The sequence below is a fragment of the Schistocerca piceifrons genome, chromosome X, assembly GCF_021461385.2.
Source record: "Schistocerca piceifrons isolate TAMUIC-IGC-003096 chromosome X, iqSchPice1.1, whole genome shotgun sequence".
In the NCBI taxonomy this organism is placed as follows: domain Eukaryota; kingdom Metazoa; phylum Arthropoda; class Insecta; order Orthoptera; family Acrididae; genus Schistocerca; species Schistocerca piceifrons.
The window spans coordinates 86,997,739-87,024,336 of NC_060149.1; the positions used below are offsets into that span (position 1 = coordinate 86,997,739).

At 38.8% G+C, this 26,598-nt stretch overlaps 1 protein-coding gene across 1 annotated transcript in view; it reads right to left on the reverse strand.

Annotated features, from left to right (window-relative positions):
- LOC124722186 overlaps positions 1-26,598 on the reverse strand; it is a 260,469-nt gene that overhangs the window by 224,162 nt on the left and 9,709 nt on the right. The window contains exon 4 of the mRNA XM_047247385.1: positions 13,990-14,277. Within this exon, the coding sequence (XP_047103341.1) occupies positions 13,990-14,277 (288 nt within the window). The remainder of the gene's footprint in view (positions 1-13,989; positions 14,278-26,598) is intronic.

The window sequence follows — 26,598 nt, forward strand, 5'->3', positions numbered from 1 at the left end:
GACTCTCATGGTTATGATGGAGTGTCTAGTAGAATATTAAAGTACTGAGCTGCACATGTTAGCCCTGTATTTAGCCATATTTGTAATTTTTCTTTTAGGAATGGTCAGTTTCCCGAGCAATTAAAGTACTCAGTAGTAAAGCCGCTTTATAAAAAGGGAGAAAGGGATAATGTAGATAATTTTAGACCTAGTTCTATATCAGTGTTTGCAAAAGTTATCGAAAAGGCTGTGTATGTGAGGTTAATCGATCATTTTATATCACACGATTTGCTATCAAATAAACAGTTCGGCTTTAGAAGTCATTTGACAACTGAAAATGCTATATTCTCTTTTCTCTGTGAGGTACTGGATGGGCTAAACAAAAAGTTTCGAATGCTTGGCATATTTTTTGATTTAACAAAGGCATTTGACTGTGTTGATCTCACAATATTGCTCCAGAAGTTGGATCATTACGGAATAAGGGGAGTAGCTCACAATTGGTTCACCTCTTACTTTAGCAACAGGCAGCAAAAGGTCATTATTCACAATGTTGATAACGGCTGTGATGTGGGATCTGAGTGGGGTACTGTCAAGTGGGGGGTGCCCCAGGGATCAGTGTCGGGGCCGCTCCTGTTCCTTATTTATATAAATGATATGCCCTCTAGTATTATGGGTAACTCTAAAATATTTCTGTTTGCTGATGACACTAGCTTGGTAGTAAAGGATGTTGCGTGCAACATTGACTCGGTTTCAAGTAGTGCAGTACATGACCTCAGTTCATGGCTTGTAGAAAATAAACTAACATTAAATCACAGTAAGACTCAGTTTTTACTGTTTCTAACACACAATTCAAGAAAACCCGACATTTCAATCTCACAGAACGGGCATATGATTAGTGAAACTGAACAGTTCAAATTCCTAGGTGTTCAGATAGATAGTAAGCTGTCGTGGAAAGCCCACGTTCAGGACCTAATACTGCCATTTTCACTATTCGAACAGTATCAAATGTGAGTGATACTTCGACACGTAAATTAGTCTACTTTGCATATTTTCATTCACTTATGTCGTATGGTATTATGTTTTGGGGTAACTCTTCCCATTCTAGAAGGATATTTTTGGCTCAGAAACAGGCGGTTCGGGCAATAAGTGGTGTGAGTTCACGAACCTCTTGTCGACCTCTGTTCACGAGTCTGGGTATTTTGACATTGGCCTCTCAATATGTATATTCCTTATTGTCGTTTCTTGTTACCAATATTAGTTTATTTCCAACAATAAGCAGCTTTCACTCCGTTAATACTCGGCAGAAATCAAACCTCCATTTGGATCGGACTTCCTTAACTCCTGTGCAGAAAGATGTGCAGTATACTGCTGCATGCATTTTCAATAAGCTGCCACTCAAATTCAAAAATCTTAGCAGTGATCCACGCGCTTTCAAATCAAAACTGAAGAGTTTCCTTATGGGTCACTCCTACTCTGTCGAGGAGTTCCTTGAAAAATTAAGCTGACTCTCATTGTAATGCTGATAGCGTTTGCTTAAACTTATGGACTGATTTTCTTTCAGGTTCATGAACATTTATTTTTATCTGTTATTACTTTTATGTTGTAAGTTCATGTACTGACACGTTCCATGACCTTGGAGATTTTCTCCTCAATTTGGTCCTACGGAACTTGACATGTAAATAAATAAATAAAAATAAATAAAATGAAACAGGTTATTGTTGGTTCCAAAGAATTTCATATCAAAGCTAGCAAGTGCAGGATATCGTATTCACACCAAAACATATCTCATGTCCTGCCTTAAGTGCAGCCAAGCATAATGACCAGCACCCGCACCTAAACTCACAGCAGTGGAAAACATGCCTGCATCAGTGTGAGTCTATGTGATAGGGATCAATTTCAGCAGCTATCAGATATGCAGCTACACAAAGGCTGTTCATCCTTAATCACTCTATGGTTCAGGTGTTTCTGGTTGACACTGGGTCAGATGTCAGCACACCACTTGTTAATTCCTTCCCCACAGATAGACACACAGACAAGGTTCAAATAGTCGATGACTCGGTCATTCAAACATGTGAACAAAAAACACTGGTCTCTGTTGGTCCATCACGGCCAGGGGACATTGGCTGGTGCATACTTTTAAGTGTATGGGGCCTGAAGATGGCAAAATGAATTGCTGAAACTGGTAGATATCGGAATAAAATGAAATATCTTAAAGTGTATGGCTGTTGGTAAAGTTTATTAACACTGAAAAAAACACTGGTGGTTGACACTGGATTCTCAGAGAAATGCAACTAGACCTTTGTGTTGCTTGATATTGGCTAACCTATACTGGGCACCGATTTCCTGGAAAAACATGCACCAACTGTGGAATTACACAACGCATGTCTCATTCTTTCTGCTGATGGTGCCAGTACCCATGGAATACAGGGGTTGCTAACATCTTATGTGTACCCAAGGTTAGACAACCTCAGCACACATACATCAGCGGATGACAGAAGTTGGTGGGAGCATTATTGCTGCAATGTGCAATTGACCAGCCATAATTTGGAGGAGGAGATTGGTGCAAACAGAGGCATGTCCAGCAAGTTACAGTCAGAAAAGACAAGCTGAAGGCTACCATGTTGAAGAATGAGTCTGACCTGCAGATGGCTCAAATGACCATAAAACAGGTGGTGGCACAGCAACAGCTCCCCACTGCTTCACCTACAGTGGCAGCACACAAGCCACAGAGACATGGAACAAAAAGGGGCATGGTTAGCACAAGATTATGTACCACATTCGGAAAATATCAGGTCCACCAGTCTCTTGCCATGTTCATAGACTCACATCTGGTTGCCTATGAAAACGAAGGCCATTTTTGATGGGGTGTTACAAGAAGCAATCACTCAACTATCTAAGAGTTCGTGGTCCTCCCTGCTACACCTCGTCCATAAGAAAAATGGTTTGTGGTGTCTGTCTGGTTGGTTTGTTGTTTTTGGGGAAGGAGACCAGACAGCGTGGTCATCGGTCTCATGGATTAGGGAAGGATGGGGAAGGAAGTCGGCCGTGCTCTTTCAGAGGAACCATCCCGGCATTTGCCTGGAGTGATTTAGGGAAATCACGTCTGTCTGGTGATTATCTGGAGGGACTGATGACCTCAGAAGTTAAGTCCCATAGTGCTCAGAGCTATTTGATTATCTGGAACCAAATGCTTGAACTGTGATGGACAGATATCCAGTGCCACACACACAAGACTTTACTCATTCATTAGCCGGTGTGATCATATTCAGTGTGTTGGATTCCCATAAGGTTTACAACCAGATTCCCACGGGCAAACCAGACATACCTATAATGGCAGTGACAACCCCATTTGGGCTATCTGAATTTTTAGTAATGCCATTTGGGCTCAAAAACGCTACCCAAACTTGGCAGAGGTTTCTTGACAGTGTACTAAGAGGGTTTCCTTACTGTTTTGCCTACCTATGCAATATTTTGGTACGTTGAGGAACACAAGCATGTGAAGGATGTGTGAAATAGGTTTAGTGATCGTGGAATAACACTTAATGAGGACACGTGGATGTTCAGGGAACCAGTGGTGACCTTCCTACATTATAAATTGTCAGCCCAGGATATGTTTCCAGTGCATAAAAGATTGGAATTGTTGTGTACCTCCCTCGGCCTCAAAATTATCAGGAACTCAGGCGATTCCTAGGAATGGTCTACTTTTATCAATGCAACCTTCCTGGAACAGCAAAACAGTCTGTGTGATGCAGTGACTGTCACATACCCTGCATCAGCAGCACACCTGGCCTTCATAGTCAATACAAGCCAGTTCTCAATAGGTGTGGCACTTCATCAGAAGGTGAACAGACATTGGCAGCCACTGAATGTTTTCCTCTCAAAAGTTAAATGCTGCCCAGACTCATTGGACTGCATATGACAGGGAACTCCTTGTGATGTATGAGGGTGTCAAGCATTTCTGCCCCTTCATTTAGGGCAGAATTGTCACAATATTCACCAACCATAAACCTATCGTGTCAGGTTTCCATAAAATCAGTGATTCATGTTCTCCTTGGCAGGCTCACCAAATCAAGTATGTATGCTGCTTTTCTACAGATATGCACCATATCCATGGAGCTGTCAATATTATAGCACACTATTTTTCAAGCATCAATGGGTTAACTCCAAAGCTGAATTGTTCCAAACTTACAAGTGCTCAAACTTTGAAGACACAGCTACAGTCTTTGTTGACAAACTCTTCCACTGGTCTGCATTTCCAACTCATGGATGTATCCCACAGCTCATCTAATATATGTTGTGACATTTCTACTGGTAGACCACACCCATACATTCCTCCTAAATTCCGACGAAAAGTATTTGACGGTATCCCAAAACTGGCGCGCCTAGGAACTAACGCCTGTGTAAGGTTGGTGATGGACCACTTCATATGATCATCAATCAAGAAATATATATGGGAGTGGGCCTGCACTTCCCTTCAGTGCCAATGCAGCAAAGTAGGATGCCACGTGCATGCTCCAGTGGGACGATTCCCGACTTCTGCCATACATTTTGGGCATGACCCCTCTCCCCTTATGAAGGCTGTAGGTATTTACTTACATCAGTGGATCATTGCACAAGGTGTGCAAAGGCCATTCCAATGAGACATTTCCATGGAGACTATCACATGAGTATTCATGGAAACTTGGGTGGCACATTTCAGGTGTCCATTTTTCATTACCACTGACCAGGTATGCCAATTTCGGTCCACACTGTTCCAGCAGTTGTCAAAACTTTGTAGTTTTCAGCAAAACTGGACAACCACCTATCACCCAGCAAACAACGGCTTGTTGGAAAGATGGCACTGCATCTTAAAGCCCACTCTGATGTGCCACAAAGACTGTTGCACTTAAATGTTGCCGCTGGTTTCACAGAATGCCTGAGAAACTGAGGTGGGCTGTTGATCAGTGGGGTTAGTGTACAGGGAACCATTACATGTTCCAGTGGAATTTCTTGCACCTGTGCCACTCCTGAACAAGGCACACAACAAATGAGAAAGCATGCAGAGACACTCTGTGCAACTCTGATGTCACACCACAGTACACATCCAGTTTTTGTACACAAGGCTCTTGATAGTTGTTCACATGTAATGTTTCACATGGATCTGGTATGACATCCTCTGCAGCCAATGTACACTAGCCCGTACTAAGTACTACAATGAGACACACACACAGTGGACATCCTCTTCCAGGGAAAGGTAGCCAAAGTTTCGAAACAGCGGGTAAAGTCCACTTGGACTTGGCCAGTGCTGGCCACAACCCCACAGTCAACTTTGTGCATGCCTCACACCGCGTCAACAATCACAACAGAGCCAGACAGCTGTGACCCACCTGACTTTCACACCCCAGGACCAGGTGCATCAGCAGAACCACCTAACCTCCTACTGTCTGCATTCGTGAAGGCCAAAAGCTGAAGTTTAAGTACCCCGTCATACCTGGCACACCACACTTTAGGTGGTGGTGTTGGGGGGGGGGGGGGGGGGGGGGGGATATGTGGGAGTGAATATTGATAGTCGGCAGGACACTGTGTGCATTATCTTTGGGGCCAATTGCTTCAGACTAATGTTTCAGAAGTGTGTTTTGTTTCCTGCTTGATTTAAGTTGTTGCCCTGTTACACTGAGTAATAAAGTAAAGTAGACGTTACCACAAATATGAGTACATGTTCTTTTATTTAGTACAAGTTCCCTTGCAAGGTTGAAGAGTGAAGTAGTAAGGGAAAGACATAATTTTTAAGACAAGGAGACTTGATTAACCATAAGAAATTGGAAAGAAGAAATTTTTTGTACAATGACTGTCAGTTTTTATGCACAAGGAAAAAAAATCTATTCCAGACAGAACTCATTGCTGCTAATCTATTAACTCATAAACTGCTATTAATCATAAGGATGGGAAAAATATTTCAAAGTTATAAGCTATCATACAGCTCTCAAAGACCTTGGTAAATTGTTGACTTATAAGACTTTCAAGTAATTTGAATATAATTATATGGTTCAGAAGAAACTTAAAGAATTTCTTAAGAATTCAGTGGCATAAACAAGAAAATAATAGCCTTTGTGACTGTTTATCATAAAAATAATGATGATGATGATGATGATGATGATTGGGGTGTGTGTGTGTGTGTGTGTGTGTGTGTGTGTGTGTGTGTGTGTGTGTGTGTGTGTGTGTGTGTGTATTTTGTACTATGTAAGAGAAGGAAACAGAAGGAGCATATATAAAGTGCAAAAAATAAACAATATTCGCAGATGGATTATTCTTTTTTCTACTGTTTGATGGTCCATGTAATCTAATAATATAAAATATGCTGGAGAAATATATTTTATTATGTGTCAAACTGCCATTCAGATATATTTCACTGCCCATTAGAAGACTGAGTGACACCTGGTAGTGTTGTCGGCAAATGACATGGTAAGGAAAATGTGTATTTGAAGCAGATATGAATGGAGAATCATTCTAAGGGTAATACAGACCACAAATGGAGAAATTCACTGACATAAGAGATTCTGAAAAAGAGCAGACACTGTTATGATGCAGCCCCAGTAAAGGAACATCTTGGAACAACAAAGCAAGTCAGCTATTTGTGTGCTACTTTTGTGAGCAGACAGTGGTTCACGGACAGTAAAACCATAACCAGGTGATGAGGTGTTGGATATTCACACAACATCACAGAACATGGAGGTTGTAGTTTTGAACACTCTGTAAAGCAGGGTAGGTGGCAACCTCTTAAAAATTTGATGACAGAATATAATGTTGGTGTAGGTACAAGTGCTTTACAGCACACCACTCAGTGCACTTTACGTACATTGAAGGTGGAGGGAGGGAGAAAGGAAAGGAACTGGAAGGAACTACTGATGCTAGCTCCATCACAACTTGATGCGGAATCAGCAGTGATGATTTGAACTCAGAATCTCCTGCTTACTAGGTTGTTGTGTTAACCACTGCACCACCTGGACACAGTACTTATCACAACTGCATGTACTATCTCAGCACACCTCTCAGACAACCGACATTCCCACCTAGTGCCACTTATCTGCAGTCCTCATCCATATCCTCCACATTTGCTACTTTGAGATTCCCACAGGAGGTAGAATGTATTTGTGCATCTGGACTGAAGGTGGTGGATTCATTGCCCACTGAGATGCATCAATTGTATAAATGCATCTCATCTGATACAACAGATATGACTGAAAGAACAGACACCATGTGGAACCTGTAACTGTGATGTATATTATGTAAATTGAAGATGGTGCAGGGAGGAAGGAAATAAAATGTAAGGAACTACTGATGTCAACTGCATCAGGATTTCATGTGGACTCAGTGGCAATGAGCGAAAATGTGTACCGGACTGGGATTTCAACCCAGGATCTTCTACTTATTTGGCAGCTAATTTAACCACTCCACCATCCAGACACAGTGTTCATTGCAATTGTGTGGACTATCTCAGAATGCTTCTTGGCTGACCCACATTACCATCTAGTGCCACCTACCCACAGCCCCTGTCCATGTGAGGAATAGTGCTTTACATAGTGCCAATTGAGATCAGACACAAAAATGGTGAACAGGTATGCAGTATGAGTCACGCACAGAACAGGTGGCATCAGATGCCCAAGTGTATGTAGTTTCTATGTGATTTATGCTGTTGAGTAAATTTGATTTTATGTAAATTAATTTTGATTTAATGTTCTATGTTTCGATCTTAGTATGACTATATCTTTACTGATGTGCTTTGGATCAATGTTAAGTGGGTGCCAGTTGGTTATATGTTTGTCGGGTGGGAAGGAAGGAAGGCAGGAATAAGAGATGTAAAGTTTTTCTGGAGTTGCATAAAAATGGAATGCATTTCACTGAGTGAACATTGTAATTGATGGCAGCAAGGCACCTAGGACTATTAAAAATGAAAATTACATACAGATCAGAGTGTCATCTATGTTATTTCAAGAAACACATCAACCTATACAGTTACCAGACTTAAAAGAAAACCTGGCATCCAGGCAGAATAAATTTAAGTAACAGATGAGTGATTTCTCTTTAAAACTATCACTTGACTCAGCAAAAGTACTTTAACTCCATGAACATTTATTACAGTTAATTATCATCCAATTGTATGTAACAAAGGACGTTGTTAAAAGCCACAGGAAAGGTTGGAAATGTGATAAATATGAAGTGTTGCAGCCTCTTAAAATAAATGGTATACAGTTTTATCACACCTTCCTGATAATTCAAGGATTAAGTGTGGACACATTGATAGGGGTAAACTTCTTCAAAAAATATGAAGGACAGCTAGATTTCAGTGAGGATTCTGTGATGCTGGAAATGCAAGGAAGAAATGTAACTATACCATTTTCTAGGAAAAAGAATGTAACTACTGAAGAGAGTGATAGTTTTCCCATCAGGTATTGCAGAAAAAGGAAATATATGGAAGGGTATAATGAACATGGCACTGAGGAAATGGGGATTGATATAGAAGAGTTGCTGGCTGTACAGGACAAGATTGAATGGTAAGTAGAAGAAATACCTGAATTAAATGGAAGTGAGAAGGAAGAGTTAAAAGAGGTTATGCTTAAGCATAAAAATATTTTCTCAGATCAGCCAGGACTGTGACTATGAATGTTATTTGACTGTGAAAGAAGATGCACAGTTTTTCAAAAAAACCTATAGCAATTACAAAAAATCATAGGGAAGCAGTAATGGACTTAATCCATAAAATGCTTTAGTGGGGTATTATTGAGCAAGCTGTAAGTGTGTCCATTAATTGTGGTTATTAACTGAGATGGCTCTATGAGACTTGTGTTGGATACTAGGGCTTTGAATAAAATAGTTAAACCAGAAAGTGAGATGTGTGAAAACATCAATGAACTGTTGCAAGAATTTAAAGGGGCTAAATTTTTGACTTCAATAGACATGATGTGTGGCTAATGGAATTTGTCACTAGCAAAGGAATCCAGGAAGTATGCAGCATTCTTATTTTAAGGTAAGTGTTAATATGTGTTCATACTATCTGGAATAAATATAAGTGTTTGTGCTTTTGTGAGAGCTATGTCAAAAGTTATAGGTGACGAACTACTGAGGGAAAAAAAAACTGTTGATGTTGACGCTGTCTTGATTTCGACTGTAACCTTGGAGTAACATGGTGAGTTATTAGACAAGGTTTTGGGTGCATATGAAGTAGTGGGTCTGCTGACTTTGGAAGGCACATCACTTGGTGAGTGGTGCATTCCCCAGCTGGGTGCGTGCATTCTTATTTTTTGGTGCACTCTATCCTAACTCTTTCCTATCCAAGTTCTATTCAGACTGTGCTTTTCAACTTTTGTTTTACCCTTTTCCACCTGAGGTCTATCCTATCTGATGTGACCACACCTTCTGTGGATTAGGTGATTTGAGAAAGAAATCTTTGATACTTGTAACACCTGCCATCTCTTGAAAACAAATAAATAAATAAGTCTTGCAAAGTAGGGCAAAGATCAATTTTTGTTGTATTTTAGATGCTGACGATTTAATGTTCTGTATGGAAGTTAGATTTGGAAGTGATAAGGTTCTGGTACCCATTCTGGATGATAAATTAGAGCCAACTGTGGAGTTTGATGAAATGAACGCGTGCTGTGGTGATACGAGATTAATGACGGGCAACAGTAACAATACTGAAGGAAGAAAAGTGGAGTCTGCTCCCATGAAAGTCAGTGGTTATAGAGCACAGACAGTAGGGCCTGAAGCTGGTGTTTTTGTAGGTAGTAATGCACAAAAAGGACGCTTACTCCAATCAAGAGGTCGAAGTTTGGAATGAACAGGCAGTGGTTCCTGTGCCATATGTTATGGTTGAAATAATGATGCACTAAAGGGTGCTCACTTTAAGGAAGTAAGAGAGTTTTATGTGGAGGGGAAAAGGTGTTGATGTTGTGGTAGCTGAAGCTATAAGTGATGAACTGCAGCTTATTGATGTAAGTTCTGTTGCATGTAGAATGAATGAAAGTGTTGAGCAGACACATATATTTTGTTAAACCATATGAAAGTCTAGTAACTGGATAGCAAGGGAAAATAGATTCAGAAATGGGCCCTTGAAAGTTGTGAGTTTAATATTGCTGAAGATATCAGGAGGGGGGGGGGGGGGGGGGGAAGAATGGGGGGGGGGGGGGTTGGGACAAATACCACAGACGACATTGCACTCTTTGCAATGCTAGGTAATTGACAATTACCAGGTACTTGAGCTATTGACAATACTACTTCAATTTCTTTTGAAGGTTATAAACAGAGAGAAATGTTTAATTGTGGAAGGAAAGGTTAGTGTAATTTGAAGTGATTCCAGGATGAGGTTGTGAAAATAAAGTGATTAATGATGATCTGAGGTAACTCGGGATAGTGAGAGGTGTTGTACTAATGAAAAATGGGTAGTGGACTTTGAATTGATTATGTAAAGTTTACTAAAGGTGACATGTGAAGGAATATATTAGTAAATGGAGACTAATGAGGAATAAGGTGTGTTGTCATGATGAAAAATAGATAATGATGGATGTAATGACTTATTGCAAGGAGATGGCATGTTGTTCTGATAGAAAACGGTTAACAGATTTTTGTAACATGGAAAAATACTGAATATAGCTATTGAGATTGACTTATTAGTATGGTGATGTAAAGAATCTAACGAAGTTTGGAAAGGAGAATACTAATATTGACATTAGCCAAACTCATATATGAGAGAGTTGGAAAGAAAGAAGGTTAAAAGAAAAATTTGTATATAAGTTTTTTTGAAATTGTATATAATCTGTGTCTATATTAAGTCAAAACATTACAGTGAAGATTGTGAGAGACATTGTGGCTTCACTAAAGTGTTTATACCAGATAAGTGACTGTACACAAGTTGTAATGAAGGAAATTACATAAGACGTGGTAACTACGTTATGTTGTAAATATTGTCAAAGAATTATTTGTGCTAGATGGAAATCAATTTGAAAGAATTTGAATCTATTTAATGTAAATATTTCAGTTAGCTAAGTAAAGAAATAAAATGCCATTAGCTACCATAATTAGCTGAAGTTTTGAAATTATTTCAATTTAATTACTTATAGCTTCAATTAAATTTAAATGGGTACCACTTTAATGCACTAGTTAGAATAGAGAGTGTTCATTTAGTTAATTGTAAAATGGAATTTAAGAAATGTATGTAATAATGATTCATTTCAAGAAGTTGGCTTCAACACAATTCTGGTTTCAGGAACTATGGGGAGAAAGCTGTGAGATTAATGAAGGGCCAACATTAAGGTTGGAGAGAATTTAATTGGTGTAAAATAAAAAGACACCATCCAGAGTGAAAGAAGAAAATTTTATAAATATTGTGAAATGGACAGGAAATAGAAGTTTCATTGTTGTGTGGAAAAACTAATTTTGAGTGAAAATCTATTTTGATGTATTTGGAAGCAATATAATTTTGTGAGTCATATGCTATGTTAGGTTTAGAACTACCAAGCGTGAAGGAAGGGAAATGTAATTTACTTTATTTTGGTTTTGGAATTGGTTCAGTGTTTGAGTTATATTATTCAAACATTTTTATTTGCAAGAAAAACTTACTCATAATTTAAGGGGGTGTAAGGTGTACCACCTTACATCATGCCAATTGAGATCAGAGATAAAAGTGGTGACAGGTGGTATGAGTCATGTGGAGGACAGATGGCATCAGATGCCTGAGTATATGTAGTTTCTATGTGATCTGGTACAGGTCACTAGGTGACACTGTTTGAGGTGCAATCAAAATATTGTATTTCTTATTTGCAATTCTGTTTATTTAATTTTGTTTATTAATTATTATTATAATTGTGCTTAGTTATGAGACTGAATGAAGGTGTGAATGCACAATAATGTTTTATGTAAAGTTTTTATACTATACTTTGAAGTAATTGGTCTTGTGAGGAATGTTCAAGAACGAAGTGTGTGTTAGACACTTTTCCTGGGGAATTTGTTATAAACTATTTCAGCAGTTTATGGTACTGTGGAAATGAGATTATGAATTCAGTGCAGTAGCTTTGTTGAGGGGTAGTTAATTTTATATTTGTGGGTTTTCAAAATTTATTTATGTTAATTTACTGTTCTGATTCAGTGACAAATTTTGGTTGGCTCTGAATATATGCATGGCATTGAGTGGGTCTGATCCTGGTTTCTGATTGGCTGTGATGTTTTTCTGTCAATTAGAAGTTAGCATATTCACATGTATTTTGGGAACTAGAAACCCTGTCTGTGTAGAGAGACGAGCAGAGTCAGGGATTGGATCTCATTGTGATCAGAGCTATTGATAGGTGTTCCAATCAAAATTATTAATATTGTGATATTTTGGTACCAAAAAGTTTGAGAAGTGCTGTAAAGTGTGGAAGAGAGTTTGACTTAACATACAGTGTGAAATTCAGAACTTTTGGTAACACTTTAAATAACTAAATTCTGTGTGGCATGTTGCCTACTCATGAACGTGAACATTTTGTGATCTGAGATTAATTTTAGCATCATATGAGTTAGCAATTCTATAAGAAACAATCCATTTGTAAGCTTTCAGTGAAGGATAACTAATAATTACCATAAACTGACAACAGTTATGAATAATGTGCATGTGTGAACTTTTCAGACTTTGTACAGTTTACAGTAAGGCTTGGTAGTAACTGACATATGCAAGCTTACCATAATAGAGCGAAATTTTACACACACAAATACTTTCATTTAACTGTTACTAACCTTCCACTAACAAAAGAATTTTAGTGCAACTTGTGGTTACATGGTGTACATCTGCATTTTTCTGTAGCTTTTTCCAGCTGAGAACTGCATTTCGGTAATGTCAAGGAGGCATACATGTGAGAAGAGACTGACCATAGGTGAGTAGATCTTAGTCACAGCAGTGCCACACCACACTGCTGCACATGTCCTCCATGCTCACTACTTTGAAATTCCCACAGAATGTCAAATGTATTTGTGCATACACACTGGAGGTGGTGGATTCATTGCTCATCAAGGGAAATCAATTACATAAATGTGTGGTGTCTGTTCTTTTGAACATGTCCGAAATAACTCATTGTTGAACATGGCCTCCACGTGTTCCCATGTTGAGCCAATGACATAATGAATTATGATTAGAGTGAGTGTGGGAGCCTCAAGATTTGATGATGGATCAATGGAAACATGCCACATGGTTAAATGAATAACATTACTAGTTACAACAGGTCAATGTTTGTGCCCAGATACACCATCATCCAGTTAAATAACTGTTCAAAATATGCACTGTGTCATGGACACAGGCTGGTGGGCTAAAGGTAATTAAGGACACAATGATAGCTGTGTTTTAATGCAGACCCTTCAATTCTTTCATGCTTTATCTGTTCCAGAACAATGATGGCATCTTCCAGTAGGGTAGTGGTCCATGTCACAAGGCCAGAACAATGCTACAGTGGTTTGAGAAGCATGGTAGTGAGCTCACACTGATGTTCTGGTCACCAAATTTGCCTAATCTGAATTCCATGGAGCTATAGAGCAGCAGCTCCAAACCTACAAACTAGTGACCTGTAATTATGGGAACTGTATGATCTCTCTATACATATCTAGGGCCAAATACCTTCAGACACCTAACAAGGACTTACAAAATCCTTGCCACACAGTATAACCACTGTATTGCGTTCCTAAGGTGGGCCAACACACTATTGAGCAGGTGGTCATAATGGTTTGGCTCATGAATGTGTATCGCTCAATAATATTATTTCTAATATGTTGGTGAGTTACACAACTATTTACCTGACAACTTAAAAGGCTCAGACTTGTAATTAGCATTTGACAAAGGCTGTTTGGTAAGCTGTTTAAAACAAAACAATCTATTTCATGTTTATCAAAATATACTAAGTGTCCAATAAAATCAGCTAGAGTCCAAGGAAATCCTTAAAGATCAGTAATGTTCCACATCTGTTATGATTTAGTATCTCTAATATTATTAATTTTTATGGAAGAATGAGAGGATACCTTGTGGCATATGTCCTGCAAGTGCGTCAATTCTTGTTCAAGATTTGCAATCCTGAGGTGATGATGTTGTGCATCTTCAAGGCAAGAAGAATGCACAGATTCCAAATAACTTAGCTGTTTCTGTAGCAACACAACTACTTCATCTTGGCTTTTTGCAGCTTCTTGAGCATCAGCCAGTTCGTAGCGTAAACGTTCAGCCTTTTCTTCAAGTTCTGCTGCAGTTTGTTGCAACTGACCACGTTCAAATGTAGCAGTTTGGAGGTGCTTTTTCAGTACAGTGTGATGATTCTGAAACAGAAATTTAGTTATTACAAAGTTTTTAAAATGTTTAATGCAAAAATGTTTTTTTTTTCATTTAATAATAAACCAGCAACTATCCATGTTTAAGATAGTTATACTAATATATGATGAAAGACAACAATAACAAGAGCATGACTGGATGGAGTGTCCACCAATAAAGTAATAATGTATATTAGATATAGAGTTCAGCTGCAGATTGAATATATCAACAAAGTAATTTTTTCATGCCAAAATTCCTAATGATTTGTATTAACTTTGTGTCCTCACTATGCTAAAAACAATATCAAAATACTAAGCCATTCTTTGTAATATGAATTTAGGTAACTGTAAGTGTAAAATTCACTGTATCATTAATTGCAGATAGTATAAAATACATTTTTATTTGCAATAATGTAATCAAAACAACTTCAGAAGCTGTTTATGTACAACTGCAATACCCTCAACATGCTCTCAGAATGCAAAAATTATATTCTGAACAAATTTTTCACACACATTATTTCCATCAGTATCTTCAATACTGAGTTGAAAAAATCTACAATGTTGGGGCACAGCCTCAGAAATGGACACATGATAAAATTCAGACTCTAAAATATTTACCAAACTACTTGATACTGAGTCTTTATTGAAAAAATCAGCAATGGACAACAATTTTAATAAAGAAGAAGTATAATTAATGTGTTATGTATAGTTCCAGTTCCTAAAGGCTCTACAGGTATAACATGCAAACTTTGGAAGCTCGAGAAACCACATGGAACAAGATAGAGTGTTTAAAGCAATGGGCATACAGGTGAGAGGAATTGGGGTAAAATCCTTGCCTGCAAATCCAAAGTTATGTTCTCCATGGCTTGCCTAAATCATATAAGGTGAATACCAAAGCGGTTTATTTGAGGACACAGCTGATTTTCTTTCCCATCCTTGCTCTAGCTGAGCATGTACCCTAGCTCTATAAAATTCATGCTGATATCACTTTCTTCCTTCTTTTATAGAGAACTTGCCCATAAGGAAAAGCCATCTGTTACATTTTGTGATTAAAAAAGATTGCATTGCGTAATAAGTACTACATGGAGTTTCAGGATTGCAGCCAGATGACATCAACATCTTGTCATGATATTTCAGGTAAGAACCACTCAGTCATCTTCAGGTGAGTGTTTTATACTGAAGAATGGTGATTCATGTCACTACATTTATACAAAAAACTGGCATAGAGGCACATGTGCATAGGGTACCACAGCATGAGCACCCTTTGGCAAGTTTAGCTCTCTCTTCGAATATTGCTCCACCCAAGACACGAAGGGACTGATGACCCTGTAGTTTGGTCCCTTTATCCCTCAAACCAACCAACCAACCAAGGCATGTAGGTGCATGTCTAATGGTGATACTGTATGCACACCATCCAATGAAATATGGTACTACTGAATTAAAATTTAGATGTTAACATAATAAATTTAGCTGATATCAGATGTGTCATTGAGTGCAAAATGTTTTCCTTCTTAAAATATTAAAGAAATCTCCAGTTCCCATGTTTCATTCAATTGAAAACTGCCATCACAATTAATAAGACATTCCACCAAATATATTTTCATAGACCCCCAAGATTTCCCTGGCAGAATAATCCACAGAATTTCCTGTTGAGATATGATGCTCAACTATGGCTGACTAACTGGGCTGCAAAATGTGAGTGTGGCAATGCTCAATGTACCTTTCACATACTGTGCGTATGGTGCCACCAATGAAGGTTTTGCCACACTGGTGTGGTATTCTGTAGACTTCTGCATTCTACTATCCCAGATCATTCTGCAGTGAACCAAATAGGGCATAGATCTTAGTAGGTGGCTGGAAGTTTACTGTAACATAATGTTCCATTACGATTATGCTTAATTTCAATAAAATATTGTGGACATTTGGGAGGGATGCCCTGGACTTGAACAGCTTCTTCTCCTCTTGATCTTGTGGGCGATAATGTTTCCAGCTCAAAGCTGTGCTGATATGATGTGAAGAACATCCATGATCTTTGGTCACAGGTTGTAGGTGATGCTGCTCCTTTGAAAGGCTGTCTCTATCAGATATAACATGTACCCAGTGCACCAGCACTCAAAGGATGCCCATTGGTTGTGAATGGTGGTGGCAGATAGATGCTTGTAAATGTGAGCCATTCACTTTCTGACTACTAGAAATGGTAGACAGCTGCCTTTTTCCACTTCCATCATAAATTGGATATTTTTGTGGATTGAATTCAGATGCTGTAAAAATTGTTACAGCTTTTCCTCATTGTGGGGCTACTCTACAAAAAAAACCATCTGCATATTATCAGATGACTTTTGGTTGTAGTTTCACGAAATTGAGTGCTCTCTCTTCAAAGTCTTCCATAAAGAAGTTTACTATCAGAGTGGAGAAATGACTACCCATGGCAACACCACCAATTTGCTCAAAATATACAGCATTGAATAAAAAGTAATTGAAGGAAAGGGCATGATCAAATAGTGCTGTTATATTGGTTTTGAACTTACTGACAATGAGTGATGATGAATCCATGGGAGGGATCTTGTGAATAATGAAACAACATCAAAACTTACCAATAAGTCTAATACACTGAGCTGTAGTGTCATCTTCATTCCTTATCCCTCCCCTTTCTGAGGAAGGAAAATATACGTTCTCAAAGGTAGGATTAGTATTTTCTGCATTACCTGTTTCTGTATATAGTAGTAGTAGGACTTTTGCCATCTGAAGGTAAGTACTGTCCAGCATCTCTGATTATGATTATGCAAGGGTCGGTAAAACATTCTGCAGACTTGTTTGGGAGTGCTCAATTGGTATTAACAGAACGTAAACAGCCTTACACTCTCAATTTATTGTGAACTTGTATTGCTTGCAGTAATAAATAGAGAGGAAATTTTTAAGCATAATTATCTCAGACCCTCTTTTCTTGTGTTAAGTCTTCATTGTGCACGTTTTACTTCTGTAGGAGGTTGCACTCTGTACAGATACCTTTAGGAAAGACAGTCCATCGTTTAAATTTACGTTCGATATATATATATATATATATATATATATATATATATATATATTGTTGCCCAGGTAGTAAAATGCAACAACTGCTTTTGGTGTCTCATTTCCTAATCTAATCCCCTCAGCATCATCTGATTTCATTCAACTGCATTCCACTATCCTCCTTTTATTTTTGTTTGTGTTTGTCTTATTACTTCTTTTCAAAACATTATCCATTCTGTCAAATTGCTCTACCAAATCCTTTGCTGTCTCTGACAGAATTACAGTGGCATCAACAAACCTCAAAAGTTTACATTTCTTCTCTCTCAACTGTAATTCCCTGTCCAAATTTCTCCTTCACAGATTGCTCAATGTGCAGACTCAATAACATCATAGACAGGCTATGACCCAGTCTCACCACCTTCTACTGCTTCTTACAATTGCACTTCTTACAACTGCAGTCTGGTTTCTGTAGAAGTTTAGATAACATTTTGCTCCCTGTCTTTTATCCCCGGAATCCTCAGAATTTCAAAGAACATATTATGATAAACATTGTCAAAAGCTTTCTCTAAATCTACAAATGTTATGAAAGCAGGTTTGCCTTTCTTCAGTCTATCTTCTAAGTTAAGTCATAGGGTTAGCACTGCCTTACATTTTCCTATTTTTCTCCAGAACACAAATTGATTTTCCCTAAAGATAACCTCCTCAGGTTTTCCATGTCAGTATTTTGCAGCAATGACATATTAAACTGATAGTCTGGTGATTCTCATCTGTTAGCACTTGCCTCTTTTGGAATTGGAATTATTAGATTGTTCTTGAAGTGTGAAGGAATTTTTATGAAATAACTTACCACAGCAAAAGACATAATTGTTTTCATGGTTATCACCGCAACTCATTTATCATATCTGACATTCTGTCCCATAGTTTGTGATAATTCAAAATGAGATACCTCTCTTTGAAGTTTGGTGAACCCTCCATCAGTCCTATCATGCAACAGTACTACAGAATGGGCACACAAGCGTAGTGTAGGGGGAGGACGTCAAACTTATTATTGTTTAAGGTCAAGTGTCACTTTTTTGTGCCGATATTTTATCTAAACCATTTCTTTATTAGTTTTGATCTTCTGATGACTTTACCAATTGAAAATGACAGCATCGCCTGCAAACAATCTATGAGAGCTGCTGAGTTTGTCTCCTAAATCATTCATAAATATGAAGAATAGCAGAGGGCTTATAATACTTTCTTGGGGAATGCTGCAAATCACTTCTGAAGTTTTACTTGATGCCTTCACATCAGTTATTACAGACTGTGACATTTCTTACAGGAAATCATGAAGCCAGTCATACAGCTGAGACAATACTCCATAGGCACAAAATTCGATTAGGAGTTGCTGGAGAGAAATGGTTTCAAAAGCCTCCTGGAAATCCAAAAATATGGAATCAGCTTGAGATACCCTGTTGATAGCATTCATTACTTCATGTGAATAAAGAGAGACTTGTGTTTCACAATAACAATATTTTCTGAATCCATGCTGGTTATGTGTCAATAGAGTGTTTTCTTTGAGGCAATTTATAATGTAGGAACACAGTATATATTCAAACGTCCTACTAAAAATCATTGTCAATTATGTCTATAATTTAGTGGATTACTTATATTTTCTTCCTTGTGCAATAGGGTGACCTGTGCAACATTCCAGTCTTCAGGTACAGATCTTACATTGAGCGAGCAGTTGCGTATGATTGCTAAAACTGGAACTATTTGATCAGTATATTGCAAAAGGAACCTAACTTGTATACAGTCTGGACAGTAAGACTTGCCTTTATTAAGTGACTTATGTTGCTGCAGTACCCTGACGACGTCTATTTCCAAATTACTCATGCTGGAAGTCATTTGTAATCCAGACACTGGAACATTTAACTGCATCTTCTTTGGTGAATGAATTGTGTAAAATCATGTTCAGTAAGACCACTTTAATGCCACTACCATTGGTAACATTGAATATGTTGGCAGCCATTCTTGATCTGAATTCTGGAATATTTAACGCATCTTCTTTCGTGAAGGAATTTTGGAAAACAATGTTTAGCAACTACACTTCAATGGCACTGTTGTTGGTAACATTGAATGGCTACCTCACAGTACAGGTACTGATTGTGTCTTGCCACTGGTGTACTTTACACATAACCTAAATCTCTTTGGATTTACTACCTGATTTTTGAGACAGAGTTTTGCTCTGGAAACTATTAAAAGTATCTCATATTGAAGTCCATGCTAAGTTTTGAGCATCTGCAAACTGTTGTAGATCTTGTATTCTTTTAAGTCTGGTATGTTTTTTGGTGCTTCTGCAACAATGTTCTTACCTGTTTTGTGAACCATGGGGGATATGTTCTGTCCCTTATCAATTTACTGGGTATAAAACTATCAACTGCCTTTTTCTCTGAATTTAAGCAGTATTTGATCAATGCTGACATAGTTCAGTATGGAAGAAATGAAGACTGTCTCCTAGGAAGGCATCAAGCAAATTTTATGTGCATTTTTAAACTGATATATTTTGTATTTATTTTTTATGGATTTGGATGTTACAGTATTCAGTCTTACTACAATGATCTTGTAGTCACTAATTCCTGTTTGATCAGGACTGTTTGTCCCTATGACATCTAATATGTAATTGCAACCATTTACTCTTTGTGTGAGCTTCTGTACTAACTGCTCAAAAACATTCTCAGTAAAAGCACTTAGTAAAATTTTAAATGATTGTTTATGCCCACCACCAACCTTGAACATGTATCTTTGCCAACATATTGAGGGTAGATTGAAGTCACCACCAATTATAATTGAATGAGTCAGCTGCCTATTTAAAATGAGACTCAAATTTTCCTAGAACCTTTCAGCAATTATATCATCTGAGTTGATGAGGTGCTTGATAAAAGGAACCAATTTTTAACTTATATCATTTGTCTAGTATAGCTGCTACCCCTACTAACTCACAGCAATTATTTACTTCAATTTCACAACAAGATAAACTACTTCTAACAGCAATTAACATGCCACCAACAATGGAATTTACTCTATTCTTTCTAAATTACAGTAGTTTAATATCTCCTACAGTAGAAGTGGGTCAGAAGCATTGACTCTAGCATTAGTCAAGTGTTACCAGATGCACCAGCACCAGAAATGGATGAGGCTGATTGCAGCATGTTGCTAGGCTATGGACCAGCCTTAGATAGTATGAAACATGAGCTCTGACATATCTTGCCTAGATAATATTAGGATACTGACTTGGCCATAGATTGCTTTCTTTTTGTTTTCATTACTGGCCTTCCCTTTGCATTCAGCTCATGATTGGCTTGTTTATGGATTATGCATTTGCATCAGGGTGAACAGTTTAGTAAAAACAGGTTGGTAAAAACTTTGGCTAAACATACATCTGGCTTCAACCAGCTTCCAGCACATCTACAGTGTTAAATTCTTGGGATTACAGCTTGATAATAAATTCAACTGGGAGGAGCACACCACAGAACTGCTGAAGCATCTTAACAAATCTCTATTTGCAATGCGAATTGTGTCAGACATAGGGGATATAAAAATGAAATAGCTAGCATACTATGATTACTTTCATTCCATAATGTCATATGGGATTATTTTTTGGGGCAATTCATCAAGCCAAGCTAAAGTTTTCCGGACACAAAAACATGCAGTAAGAGTTATATGTGGTGTGAACTCAAGAACATCTTGCAGAAGCCTGTTTAGGGAACTAGGGATACTAACTACTGGTTCCCAATATATTTATTCCTTAATTGTCATTAAAGATATATCACTTTTTCAAACCAACAGTTCAATTCATGGAATCAATACTAGAAATAAGAATAATCTTCACAAGCATTTAAAGTCACTTAGTCTTGTACAAAAAGGTGTGGATTATTCAGGAACACACATTTTCAATATATATAACTGATTTGTGTGTGTGTGAATCTAACTTCTGCACCAGTTCAGCGCAGTAATGTGTTCATTGTAAATAAGTATTTAGTAGTTGTATTACACGCTTATTAACTTATAAATGAATAAAAAACTTTTTAATTTTTAATTCAATGCATTAGTATTTGTAAAATTGTTGTAGTTGTAGAGGGGTTTTGTGGGCGCACGACAGCAAGGTCTTCAGCGCCCGTTCAGTATCATAGTGAGACGGGTGTCAAGGAAAAAAAAAAGCTCAGAATATTTACATAAAACGGAACATAAAACACGGGAAACAATCATCGGAAAAGATGTGCTCACCCACACCGAAGCGTGGGATGAAGCAGGGCATCAGCAGTAAAACATGGACAACACAGGAAGAAAACGAGAGAGGGGGCTAAAACAATGTAGCAGATGGAAGTGGCTGGCTGACCGCAAGGAAAAAAAGGGAGGAGTCAGCCACTCTGCAATACACTAAATCCTCCAGCCTAAAAGTTTAGGCCAGAGTCCAGACACGTCACAAAACTTAAAAACCCTAGACACACACGTCTCATCATTAGCTAAAACACAAGGCAGATCCCCATAAACTTGTGCTTCTGCCCTTGCATCACGGTATAAAATACAGTCTGTTAAAATGTGGCGGACAGAGATGTGCACGCCACAAGCATCACAAAACGGAGGATCCTCCCACCGTAATAAATAGCTATGTGTCAGAGGACAGTGCCCGATCCGAAGACGTGTGAGGGCCACCTCTTCCCGCCTGAGCAACCGACAGGAGGAACGCCACGGCCGAGTGGTTGACTTTACCGACCGCAGTTTATTGGCCGTCACCGCCAGCCATTCGTCCTCCCACAACTCCATGCACTTCCTGTGGAGTGCAGCGATGACTGACTGCAAGGGGATAGGACACTGGACCACATCCTGCTCTCTGCAGGCCTCCTTGGCAGCCCGATCAGCCTGTTCATTGCCCCAGATGCCGACATGACCAGGCACCCAGCAGAAGGATACCTCTTTACCCCGCTGTTGGAGCAAGTACAGTTGGCTATGTATCAGCTGGACCATCTCTTCAGTCGGGTACAGGTTCTGCAGCGATTGTAAGGCACTAAGAGAATCGGAGCAGAGAAGAAATCGATCGCCCCGAACATGATGCATCTGCTCCAGTGCCGTCAGGATCGCGTGGAGCTCCGCTGCGAAAACGGTATATTCAGCAGGGAGGCGAATCCGGGTAACATGGTCAGGGAACACCACAGAACAGCCAAGGAAATTCTCCTGTTTGGAGCCATCAGTGTAAACGACAGTGAAACCGTGATGCACATCTAAAATGTTAAAAAAAAGTGACTGGAATGTAAAATCTGGCGTGCCATCCTTCTTAAAACGAGTAAAATGATTCTTTCATATAGCGTTCATTAAAAAATGATGACCATTCCACTTGGGACCTGTGGAATGGTACACTAGCTTATTTGTTTGAGTTGTAAATATTTGTCATGTATTGTTGTTTTTCTGACATGTTCTACATCCTGGAGGACCTCCTCACTACGGATCAATCAGAATGAAAGTAAATCTAATTTAATCTACTCTAATCTACATCAATATACATACACAGCAAGCCGCCATACGGTGTAACACAGAGGGTACCTTGTATGACTCTAGTCATTCCATTTCCTGTTTTACTCCCAAATGGAGGGAGGAAAAATGAATATCTACACTACTGCTCATTAATTGCAATATACCCAATAACTGACATCTAGTTCTCTGTATATAAGGTCTAATACCATGGAAACTGTTGAGAAAGCAAAGGAATAGTACAACAATTGTACACGTCATGATTTTTGTTTGTGGTCATCGAGCTACAATAGTATTCAACAAACAATGTTGTGTACGTAAACATTATGTACCTATCTGATATGTTTGTTTATCTATTTGCTGATGGATGCCATATTTATTGTACCTGTGTTGTTCCCTGTAGTGATGTGATGTCCACAACAAATGGCAAGCATTGCTACGATACATAACATGTTGTTCCTGCATGTCAGTTTCTTCGTGACATTGAAGTGTGAACATCACTAGTATGGCTCCATGAGCGAAAAAAACATCCATAGAAAAATGTGCTGCAATTGCCGCACTTAGCCAAGCAGGTTTATCTATTCACCAAATTGCAAAACAGGGTAGTGTCTCTATAGGGGGAGTGCAATAAACCCTTCACCGCCAATAAGGACATAACACGACCAGGACGAACTTGTAAAACAACTAAAAGTGATAATAAATATATCAGAATTACCAGTAAGAGAAATTTATTCAAAACAGCACCCCAAATTCATGCAGAATTGGTAGAAATGAACACAACAACAATATCTGTTGCAACAGTAGAAAGGAAGCTGACTGAAGCTGGCTTGAAAGGCCCACAAATAAACAAAGAGACTTGAATGGACTGGAAAATATCATAATTGGACATCAGAAGAGTGGATGAAGGTGTTATTCACTGATGAATTGAAGTTTGAGATTTTTGGAACCAGAAGGAGAATATTTGTTCACCGATTTGTAGGGGAAAGGGTAGCCCAGCAGTGTGTTCTACACACAGTTAAGCACGGTGGAGGTTCTATTATGGTTTGAGAATGTTTTGCTGGAGAGAGAGTTGGCGAAATTGTGAAAATAGAACCATGTATGGATCAGCTGCAATACCACCACATACTTCAGTGTCATGCAATACAAAATGGATTGCACTCAATGGGGAAAGGGTTCACCTTACAACAGGATAGTGACCCAAAACTCAGTTGGCATAGTGTATGAGGTACATTGCATCAAAGGAAAAATAGTAAGCACTGAATGATATGGTATAGCCGTCCCAAAGCCCTGATTTTAATCACATTGAAATAGTCGGGGATGAAGTGGACAGACGTATCAGGGAAGTTAATATATCCAGCAACGAACATCTTTGGGATATTGTTAAGGATGTGTGGAATCATATAGATTCACAATACCTAAAAAAACTGATTGACAGTATGGCTTGAGCTCATGAGGCAGTCATTAAATCCAAAGGACGATACTTTGATGAAAGTAAAATACAGGGTTATTACAAATGATTGAAGCGATTTCACAGCTCTACAATAACTTTATTATTTGAGATATTTTCACAATGCTTTGCACACACATACAAAAACTCAAAAAGGTTTTTTAGGCATTCACAAATGTTTGATATGTGCCCCTTTAGTGATTCGGCAGACATCAAGCCGATAATCAAGTTCTTCCCACACTCGGCGCAGCATGTCCCCATCAATGAGTTCGAAAGCATCGTTGATGTGAGCTCGCAGTTCTGGCAGGTTTCTTGGTAGAGGAGGTTTAAACACTGAATCTTTCACATAACCCCACAGAAAGAAATCGCATGGGGTTAAGTCGGGAGAGCGTGGAGGCCATGACATGAATTGCTGATCATGATCTCCACCACGACCGATCCATCGGTTTTCCAATCTCCTGTTTAAGAAATGCCGAACATCATGATGGAAGTGCGGTGGAGCACCATCCTGTGGTACGTTTAGCTCCCTGCTTGCTTTATTCGTCGACTTCCGCGGGCTACGCGTGAAACTTGCCCGCACGCGTTCAACCATTTCTTCGCTCACTGCAGGCCAACCCGTTGATTTTTCCTTACAGAGGCATCCAGAAGCTTTAAACTGTGCATACCATCGCCGAATGGAGTTAGCAGTTGGTGGATCTTTGTCAAACTTCGTCTTGAAGTGTCGTTGCACTGTTATGACTGGCTGATGTGAGTGCATTTCAAGCACTACATACGCTTTCTCGGCTCCTGTCGCCATTTTGTCTCACTGCGCTCTCGAGCCCTCTGGCGGCAGAAACCTGAAGTGCGGCTTCAGCTGAACATAACTTTATGAGTTTTTCTACGTATCTGCAGTGTGTCGTGACCATATGTCAATGAATGGAGCTACAGTGAATTTATGAAATCGCTTCAATCATTTGTAATAGCCTTGTATAATGATTGTGATTTTATTATGTATGTGGAAGTTAATATAATTATATTTTGTGAGAAATAACGTTTGATTTGTGTTGTAAATCTGAAATACCAGGGTGTATTGAAATTAATGAGTGATAATGTACATGCTTGTGTACAAGCCCTGATTTCTCTAAGTTTGTCTTTGCAGTCCTTATGCAAAACACATGTTGGTGACAGCAGAATCATTCTGCAATCTGTTGCAACTGCCAGTTCTCTAAACTTTCTCAACAGTGAATGCCTTCATTGCTCCAAGGATTCTCATTTGAATTCACATGGCACATTTCCAATATTTGTGTGTTGACCAGTCCTCCTGATGACAATTCAAGCCCATCTACAATAAACTCTGTTTAGGTGCCTTCTGTGAGTGCTTGGAGCTCTGGTTCTATCTCAAGACAGTTATTACAATTGAAAACTATAATACTGATGTTTTGTAAGTCTACCCTTGTCCTGTGTTTGAACTGTTCCCTATGAGATGCTACTACTGTTCTACATCTACATACAAAATCCACAAGCCACCAGACAGTGCATGGCGGAGGGTACCCTGTATCACTACTAGTCATTTTCTTTCCTGTTCCACTTGCAAATAGACCAAAGGAGAAAAATTATCTATATGCCTCCATATGACTTCTACTTTCTTGTAACTGATCTTCCCAGTCCATACGCGAAAATTGTGTTGGCGGCAGAAGAACAGTTTTGTAGTCAGCCTTCAAATGCCAGTTCTTTAAATTTTTTGAATAGCATTCCTTGAAAAGAATGTCACTTTCCCTCCATGGACTCCCATCTGAGTTCCCAAAACATGGCCATAATACTTGTTTGAGCAACCCACAGCTGAATTGCTCTGATGTCTTCCTTAAATCTGACCTAGTACGGATCCCAAATACTTGAGTAGTACTCAAGAATAGGCCACACTGGCATCCTATACACAGTCTTCTTTACAGATGAACCACACTTTCCCAAATTTCTCCCACTAAATCAAAGTTGACCATGCACCTTCCCTACCACACTCATCACATGCTCATTCCACAACATCATACCCAGATACTTAAATGATGTGATTGTGTCAAGCAGCACACTACTAATGCTGTATCTGAACATTACAGGTTTGTTTTTCCTACTCATCCACATTAAATTACATTTTTCTTCATTTAGAGCCAGCTGCCATTCATCACACCAACTAGAAATTTTGTCTAAATTATCTTTCATCCTCCTACAGCCACTCAACTTCAGCACCTTACCATACACTACAGCATCATCAGCAAAAAACTGCAGATTGCTGCCCACCCTGTCTGCCAAATAATATATGTATATAGAACATAACCGCAGTCCTATCACACTTCCCTGGAATACACTTGACTATACCCTTGCCTCTGATGAAC